At 39.7% G+C, this 9,709-nt stretch overlaps 1 protein-coding gene across 1 annotated transcript; it reads right to left on the reverse strand.

Moving 5' to 3' along the window:
- Positions 1-8,612: 8,612 nt before the first annotated feature.
- Positions 8,613-9,324, reverse strand: LOC120768609 (protein ALP1-like). The gene is made up of 2 exons (XM_040095409.1): positions 8,913-9,324; positions 8,613-8,846 (listed from the first exon to the last, which is right to left on the reverse strand). Exons 1-2 carry the CDS (start codon positions 9,240-9,242, stop codon positions 8,613-8,615), a joined length of 564 nt encoding a protein of 187 aa, XP_039951343.1. The 5' UTR covers positions 9,243-9,324.
- Positions 9,325-9,709: the final 385 nt, after the last annotated feature.

Genomic DNA, 9,709 nt, shown 5'->3' on the forward strand with positions numbered 1-9,709 from the left:
AAGAAGTTCGTGCACGCTGAATGTATTCCAGTCATCGATGATAGTATTGAACACATCTACGTAAAAATCAAGTGCAATAGTTCAGACATCATTATTGGATGTGTCTACATTCCTCGAGAGCATCACTAGTCGCTTACCAAGCGTTTCTCGATACACTCCAGTACTTGAAAGTAAAGCACAAAGATACCAACTTCCTCATCACGGGGGATTTCAACCTTCCAAGTAGCTCGCCTCATATAGACTATGAAAATTTACTCTATGAAGGCTTCTCTCTGTTAGAACGCCGCTAATTTAATAACATTCAATCATAATCTACTTGATCTTTGTTTCAGTAATCAGCATATACATGTTGATCACACGCAGGCAATTACCACAATGGATCGAAACCATCCAGCCCTTGGTATCACGATCGAACTCCAGCTCAGCCTCAAACCAGTAACTTTACCTTTCCATGACTTCAAAAGTGCTGACTATGAGAGCCTTAATGCATTTTATCTAAACGTCGATTGGTCGAGCCTGTATTCATCCTCTACCCTAGACAGCAAAGTTGTAGTCTTCTATGACATTATTCAAAGAGGTATATCTACCTATGTGCCTGTCCGTTCACAAAATAACAACAACTTTCCGTACTGGTTTTCAAGCGAATTAAAACACAAAATGATACTTAAGAAGGAAGCCCATACTACATACAAGAAGTGCAATTGCAAAAAGAATTATCGATATTAGCAATATGTTCGCATCTTTTTTCAATAGTGTGTACAACCAAAATTCTCACCAGTGTTCATCGTCAACTGAAGTAGAACCAGCTCCGACTGTCACCATGGATGAATTTGGGGTTAACATCCCTGCTCGGGCGCCATGACAAATCTCAAGCTTTTTTGAGAAAACTAATTAATTGGGAATGCGTGAACCGAATATGTAAGTATATAAAATTGCCTGTGCCGAGAAAATGAAAAAGCGACCGCTCGCGAATGTTCTTCTTACACAATGGCTTCTTTATTTCAGGAATTTTATGACTTAGCCTAAACCTTAACCTAACGGCTTAAACTAACGGGACGCGTAAATATGTATCTATAAAAAAGGGGTAAGTAGAATTCAATTCGTTACATTATGGTAGAAAATTATGGTGAGTATATAAACAGTATTATTAGGGTGAGTATAATATAATATAAAATAAACTGTAACATTTTAATTTAAATTTTTAATATAAATTAATTCATATACATTCGTTTAGTATTTTGTTTAAAAATAGTATTTGTGTGTAAAGGATGTCGCTTGGCGCAACACCGGCCGCCTTGACAGGATCATGATCCTTCAACGTTGATTGGTAGCAGGGCGAGCTTATGAATGGGCCGCTTGATTGTGCCTGCTTTCGTTGCCACGTCTTCTACGGTTGCGGCGACTCGTCCTAGTACCCACTGCTGCGGTGGTGTGTTGTCTTCGTGTACGAGGACGAGGTCGCCGGCCTGCAGATTCCGCTCCGGATGTAGCCATTTGCTGCGCTCTTGAAGGCTCGTGAGATACGTTTTGGACCACTGCTGCCAAAATTGTTGCTTGAGACAGCAAACAAGTTGCCATCTCTCGCAACAACGAATTATGTCCGCTGGCACTTGTGCTGGTGGCAGTGCTCGTAGAGGGCAACCGATCAGCAGGTGTGCTGGCGTTAGAGCTTCTCCATCGTTGGGGTCCTGGCTCAACGGTGCTAGTGGACGCGAGTTGAGAATGGCTTCCACTTCGGCTAGTATTGTTGACAGCTCTTCTGCGGTGAGAAGAGCGTTGCCGAGTGCGCGAACTACCAGGTGTTTGGCGGATTTCACCGCGGCCTCCCATAATCCGCCGAAATGCGGCGCCCTGGGTGGTATAAAGGTGAAGCTGAATCCTTCTTCTGCGGCGAATCCCTTCACTTCCGTTGACTGAGCTAGAAATGCCTCTTTCAGCTCGCGCAGCTTGCGATCGACACCGAGGAAATTGGTTGCGTTGTCGCTGTATATTTTCTGCGGAATCCCTCGGCGACCAATGAACCTTTTGAGGGCGAAAATGAATGTATTAGTCGATAAGTCAGAAACTAATTCTAAGTGTACTGCTTTCGAAGTAAAGCACACAAAAACAGCAATATAAGTTTTCACGGGTGGTCGACCACGTATTTTTAATGTTGTATATATTGGACCACAAAAATCTACGCCACATATATGGAAGGGTCGTAGCGCTCGAAGTCTTTCTGATGGCAAGTTTCCCATTATTTGGGTTTGCAGCTTCGGCTTGTAATGAAAGCAGTGTGTGCAGTTTCTTACGGTTCTACTGCATGCTTCTCTTGCATTAATCAGCCATATGCGTTCTCGAAGAAGCGCAACCAGCGCTTTTGCTCCAGCATGGTGATTCCGAAAGTGCAGGAACCGTAAGTAAGTTGTAACGAAGTGCGAATTTTTATATAGTAGTAGTGGAAATTTGGCATCGTATGGGAGAGGTGCATTTAAAGGCGACCTCCTACTCGGATTAATTTGAATGACAGCGACATATCCGAGTACTCATGCAAGAACGGATTTAGTTTTTGCAAGTTTGCCGGTAGCGCGGTGCCCTTGGTCAGTTTTTGGATTTCATTTGCAAATTCCGAATTTTGAATCACTTGAACAATTTTCAAAAAACTCAAGTGCAACTCGTTAGATGTCAGACCCCTACACTCCGTAGGCATTTTTGGTCGTCTGATCCATCGTAGTAAATATGCGACCACACGAAGCAATTTTCTATGAGAAGAGAATTTTTCAATTAGGTCCAATATTGGATTTTTCTCAGTGGTCGAAATTAATGTAAATGAATTTTTCTTCTTCTCTAATGCTTCGTCTTCTGGTGAGAGCTGGAAGTGGGTGTTAATTGGCCATAATGCAGGGTCTTCTAGGAGGAACTGTGGACCGCCAAACCATATTGAATTATTTAATTCGTCCACGTTACAGCCCCGAGACACTTGATCCGCAGGATTTTGTTTTGTTGGCACATGCCGCCAATGCACTTTGTCGGTCAACTCTTGGATTTCGGACACTCTATTTGCGACGAATGTTTGTAATGAGGAAGGATGTGTTTTTATCCAATGTAAAACAATTTCGGAGTCTGTCCAAAATGTAATTTTTTCGAAATGTCGATTCAACATAGGCGCAACTCTTTACCATAATTTTGAAAGCAGATGTGCTGCCGAGAGCTCAAGATGCGGAAGAGATTTGGTCTTCAGCGGAGCCACTCTAGACTTTGCAGTAAGCAGCATACATTTAATACCACTAGCAGTTTGGCTTCGTATATATATGCAGCATCCGTACGCTCTTATTGAAGCGTCGGAGAAGCCATGTATTTGGCAAATGGCACTCGACTCTACGTTCACGTAACGAGGAATGCTAATTGTTGAAAGCTGCATTAGGTTGGCTTTGAAATTCTGCCAGCTAGTGTCGAGGCGCAATGGAATCGACTCATCCCAATCTAGTTTCTGAATCCAAAGCTCTTGCAATAAGATTTTTGCTTTGGTAACTAGTGGGGCTAATAATCCAAGAGGATCGAAAAGGCGAGCAGAAACTGATAATATGTTTCGTTTAGTGGCTCGCAAATCATTGAAATTGTCGTCTAGGACAAATCGAAACAAATCCTCTTTCGGCAACCAATGGATTCCCAACGTTTTTGTAGAATTTTTGTCATTGAAGCTTAATGACTTTTCAGTGCAATCACTGTCGAAAAATTTAGGGTGGTTCGAAAACCACTTCGTTAAGGTGAATCCTGCCGAGTTTAATATTTTAACCACTTCACTTCTCAAAAGATCTAGAGATTCAAAATTTTCAGATCCTGTCAATAAGTCATCGACATAAAAGTCTCTTTTAATGGCCAATGAACTGAGTGGGTATTTAGTTGTATTAGCATCGCTGAGCATTTGCAAACACCGTGTTGCGAGAAATGGAGCTGGCGCAGTGCCGTATGTTACGGTGTTAAGTCGAAAAATTTGAATATGCTCTGAGGGATGCTCTCTCCACACAATAAGCTGACAATTTCTGTCTTCTTCGTGCACCATTATTTGGCGGTACATTTTAGTAATGTCTGCCGTTAAAGCGTACTTGTGTGAACGAAAACGAAGAAGAGTTGAATACAACTCTTCTTGGATGGTTGGGCCTACCATCAAAAGTTCATTCAATGAAATTTGAGATGAAGTACGACTCGAAGCGTCAAAAACAACACGTAATTTGGTTGTTGTGCTTTCGGGTCTTAGAACGCATTGATGCGGAATGAAATAGTGTGGCTCACTCGGGATCTTATTATTTGTTGGGCTCATGTGACCCAGAGCTTTATATTCATTCATGAAGTCCAGATACATTCTACGAAGTTCTGGATTTTTCAATGTTTTCCTCTCCAGGGCCTGAAACCGCCGAACTGCGGTTTCATAGGAGTGACCGAGTAACTTACGGTCAGATTTAAAGGGCATTCTGACTTGAAGCCTTCCTGAAGGCAATACTTCAGTTGTGTTAACGAAAAATTGTTCACACTCTTTTTGTTCAGGTGTGAACTTGTTGCCATTTGTTTCTGAAGGAAGTTCCTCCAGAGCCCAGAATTTTTGGACTACTGAATCTATGGACGTTAAGTCGTCTTCAGTTTGGCATAATGTGCTAGTTGCTTCGGGAGAAGGACTAAGATTGCTGAGATATTTGCCAGACACAATCCATCCCAAAAGAGTTTTCTGCAGCGTTGGTTGATTAGGGCCAATTTTAATTTGGCCAACCGCTAACAGATCGAAAAAGGTTTCTGCACCCAATAAGATGTCAATCTTTTGGGATGTGTGGAATTCTGGATCCGCCAATTCAATATTGCGCGGAATTTTCCACCCATTAACATTAATGGTATGGTCTGGATGATTAGCCGAGATGCATCGCATAATCCAGAATTCCGCCGAAAATTCATAATTATTAACGCGTGACTTAATAAACGCGCTTAATTTGGCCCCGACTTTCGTACTGGAATTTCCAATTCCTACAATATTTAAGGTCCTGTTTTGGCGACGAATCCGCAGTTTTTGGGCCAAATCCTCTGTCATAAAATTGACTTGTGACCCTGAGTCCAGTAAGGCTCTTGCAGGTAGGTACGCTCCACAGCTGGTCCTCACCAGAATAACTGCTGTTGCCAACATTACCCGATCCGGCATACTCGATGTATGCATTGCATGTGTAGTTGTTGTTGGTTGCGGACGAGATTCAGCAGCAAAGGAAACAGGATACTGGTGAAGTAACGTATGATGGGATCGATTGCACACACGACATCGATCCGCTCTGCACTTGGAAACCGTATGTCCCTTACGCAAACAATTTATGCATAAGGGCACCGATTTGACATACTCAAATCTCTGTTGCACAGAGAGAGTTTTAAAAGTGGGGCAAGCAGATATGTAGTGGTCCTTTGATTTACACTGCTGGCAAAGAGGCTGCTTTGTATTTGTAGCTACTAACTACGATTTGGTCCTGTCCGATTTGGTTCCTGTCATGTGACTCGTGCTGATTGCAGCTCCGGGCTTCGTTCTCGAACATGACGCTCCTTCTGCTGATAATTGCTGAAATCTTCTATTCAGGGTGGCTTCACAGTCCTTCCATAAAGGTAGCTTGTCGTAATCCAGCTGTTCTTCCCACTTTGATCGGGTGGCAGAGTCCACTTTTGTCATGACCATGTGTATGATAATCGCATTTGTAATTTGTTTCTCATCGCCCAGCGATAGCAATGAGTCATACACAGCCGACACTTCATCGATCATCGCTCGCAATGAGGGTGCCGATGGCTTTTGGATAGTTGGCAACTCAAAAAGTTTCGAAATTGTGTTGAAAAATATCAAACATTTATTATCGTAAACTTTTTTGAGGCTTGCCAACGCCTTCGGGTAATTTTCATCCGACATTTAAAACGCTTTTACCGTACCCAGAGCCTCTCCAGATAGACAATTAACCAGATGGTTAAATTTTTCAATATCTGGGATATTTGGATCATTGTGAACCAGACTCTCAAATAAACTCATAAAATTTTTAAATTCGGAATACTCTCCCTTGAATTTCGGCAAATTCATTTTGGGGAGCCTTGAGCTGTGAGATGTTACGAAAGATGTGTCAGCAATAGACGTTCTACTTTTTGCTAAAATTCATTTTAATTATAGATTTTGTTTCTACAATTATGTCCTCTAACTCCCTCAGGCCATGTCGTCTTCATCAATCTCTTCAATTTTAGATTGACACTTCATCAACTTTTCGCTGTGTGAGTTTAATATGTCGAGACGACATTCCAACTCAATTGGATCTAACGACATGGTTTTTTCCAGAAGGCCCGTCTTTATACGCAAAATGCTACTTTTCGCCACCGTCCTTTGACGCTTTAATGATTTTAAATCGATCAATTTCGAAAACGAACGGCAAAGGTTGGCAACAAATATAATAGGAATCGATTACGAAAACGAGAAGAAAAAAAAAAAAAAAAATATATATATCGATTTCCAATTATACGAAAGCCTAACCGATAATATTCGTAAAAACGTATTTGAAAACGAGAAATTGAAAACTGTGTGAAACCACTGACCGAATTGTACTTTTTTTTTTTTGCTTTTGCAAATTATTAAGAATCGCACCTTAATGTTTAATATGTAAGATATATGTGAGATATACTCTAAACGCTACCGCAAATCGTTTGATCCCTTTTTTTTTTTTTTTTAATGTCGATATATATAACGTATGTATGTATATACACGATTGTTTTTGCCAATATTTAAAAAAAATCAGAAAAATCGCACCTTAATGTTTAAGTGATGCGATCATGACGCTATCACAAATCCCTCTATCCCTTTTTCTTTTACGTCAATATATGTGTACGTATGTATGTATATACATACGTGTCCAAATATTATATATGTATATTGTATATAAGCATAGAAGTAAAAAAGGGAGAGTCAAACACTGAAAGGGTGCAAATGTTAATTATTATTATTTATTTTCTCTGTTTGCACCACTTTCAATGATTCGCACTCGTTACCTGTTGTGAATGCGTAGGCGTTTTGCCTGCGTTCACTGCCCTGGTGCAGAGGAGGCAACGGCAGCTCATTCCCACGAAGCTAGTAGGTGTTGACGCAGCAGAGATGTCGTTGGCAGCAGCGATGGTGTCAGCAGCAGCAATGTTATTACCGATGTTATTAGCGGCAGCGATGTTGTTAGCGGCAGCGATGTTATAAGCGGCAGCGATGTTATAAGCGGCAGCGATGTTGTAAGCGGTAGCGATGTTGTCAACGGCAAACGATGTTATTAGCGGCAGCGATGCTTTTGGTAGCAGGGGGGATGTTCGAGTCTCAATCACTGCGGCAATATTGCAAAGCATCACGTTCGATGCAAAAATGTGGCAACTTTTGCAAATGTCAAGCGTTCGAGCAACTCAAATTTTGACATTTCTTGCGCGCAAAAGTGACAAAATCGGCATCAGCGAAATTCATGATGAAAAATATGAGGTAAGCGAAATCGCTCTTTATTTTTGTTAATAATTAATTATTATTATTAATTATGTATACTAATGAATAATATTATACTATTTTTTATATTAAATATCAATTCCAGCTAAGCCACAATTTCACCAAGCTCCTAGTGAGAAGCCGGCTCGAAATGGAGCACGAATTTTCTGCGGGGAAACGTAAAAAGTCAGTTTTATGGGCAAAAGTGGTCAACAAAATGAGTGTGGTTAATGCGGATGTTCCAAAATCGAAGGACCTAATGCAAAGAAAGTTTTTGAATTTATTTGCGACATACAAACGTATAAAGAGGCGAAATGAGCAGACTGGGAGAGAGGCAACAAGCTGGGAGTTTTTTCAAGAGTTCGACGATGTGTACGGTAGGCGGCATTCCATTCAACCGTCAGCCAAAAACCTTCAAGGCTCCTTAATGGATAGCGCTGAAGTGTGTGAAGGGAGTGGAGACGATAATACTGACTACTCTTCCGAAAGTCAACTCGTAAACGAACGACGAAAGCGTCCAAAGACTGCCGCCAACGAAGCATTGGAATTTTTAAAGAATGAGGCTCTAAAAGAACAAACACGTCATGAAGAAGTGCTACAATTCGAAAAAGAAAAATTGAATTTTGAAAAAGAAAAAATAAACGTAATGATGAAGTTGCGGGAAACTTTAGAAAAGTTAACCGAAAAGTAAAAAAAAAAAAAATTTGAAAAATGTAAACTTGATCTCTTTTTATAATTTTTTATTACTGTTGTGACCTGAATGAAATAAAATATCACATGTACATGTATTTATTTACTAACATTTTTATTAAAAAATATATAATTTAAGAAACAAACAACATTTTTAAATTATTTCTTCTGACAATACCTTCGTTAGTATCATTTATGTTGTCAGGCGTTTCAGCATCGTTTTCATTAAGTGTTTCCAAATTTTCCAATAGATAATTGACTTCAGGATCATTAAAATTGTCCCGCTTTATTAAATTATGCAGAATTACACACTAATACTACTTTTGATACATCTTCCATATTTTGAATATCAATATTATTTAAAATTTTGAACTTTCCCCTCAAAATCCCAAAAGCTTGTTCTATGAATACTCGAGTTGAACTTAAATAATAACTAAATTGTTTCTCCTCTCTCAACAGATGTCTCATTATCTCTATAAGGCGCGATCAAATATTTCGTAAGAGGATAAGCTGAGTCAGCTAAAATTATAGCATCTTTTGCAAGTTGTATCTCTCCAGACGTAATTCCTTTGTATATCGGACTATTTTTCCATACGTTGGCGTCATGGCAGCTCCCTGGGTATCCGATGAAAACATCCAAGAAACGAAATGTGCTGTCGCATATGCCCTAAACATTGCAAATGTTTTCTGTTTTTAAAATAGTTCTAGCTTAACCATCACCATATGTACGTACCTGCATAATAATGGAATAGTTCCCCTTTCGGTCATAGTAGCTAATTGCATCCTTCTTCGGTGTGTTTATTTTAAAATGTGTCCCATCCAAACAGCCAACTACGAAAGGAAATGCATTCGGCCGGCTCGCTTGGAAACGCTCCATTACTGTTTGCTGCTGGGAAATTGATGGCCAACATATTTCATTTTTTAACTTGCAAATTGCATTAATCGTTTTAAGAAAAATTTTGTGGGCAGTCCCTTTTGAAACATCAAACTTATCTGATAGTTCACGATAAGTAACTCTACTATTACTCAGCTTCCACAAGGTAATATGCAAAGCCTGATCCATTGAATATTCCCCGCGTGACGATAACCAAAAAGGTTCCAAGCCGCTCTTTAATTCCTACGAAGTATTTATGTATGTGTTTATTTAGGCGATTATTTAAATCAGAAAACTTACAGCAAATGTTTCACGAGACATCCGAAAATGTGATAAATATATATCCGGAGGATAAATTTGAATTGTTTTAAAGAAGTTTTGCGATTTTACTATCGCCCTCTTCTTTAAAATTTCGGTCATAAGCCACTTTTTTTTACGTAAAAAGCTTTGTTTTCTTGCTTTTTTATATTTAAGAAGCAAACTGCACTCGCTATCCACCATGTTATCCACTGTTAAATTTATTAAAAAATACATTTTTGAGACTTATTAAATTCCACTTCTACCTGCACGCCGCGCAAAATATTTGCAAAATATTTGATTAAGTATCAGCTGAGTATCTGCAAAAAAACATCAGGGTTGCAATATTGCCGCAGTTA

This window comes from Bactrocera tryoni, chromosome 1 (genome assembly GCF_016617805.1).
Source record: "Bactrocera tryoni isolate S06 chromosome 1, CSIRO_BtryS06_freeze2, whole genome shotgun sequence".
In the NCBI taxonomy this organism is placed as follows: Eukaryota; Metazoa; Arthropoda; class Insecta; order Diptera; family Tephritidae; genus Bactrocera; species Bactrocera tryoni.

What these genes read in the sequence shown, in the direction of transcription:
- LOC120768609 (XM_040095409.1), bottom strand. Translation starts at nt 9,242, where the DNA reads ATGGATCAGGCTTTGCATATTACCTTGTGGAAGCTGAGTAATAGTAGA. An exon ending in ACTATTCCATTATTATGCAG is followed by an intron (nt 8,847 to 8,912) that starts GTACGTACATAT and finishes TGCAATGTTTAG; the next exon opens with GGCATATGCGACAGCACATT.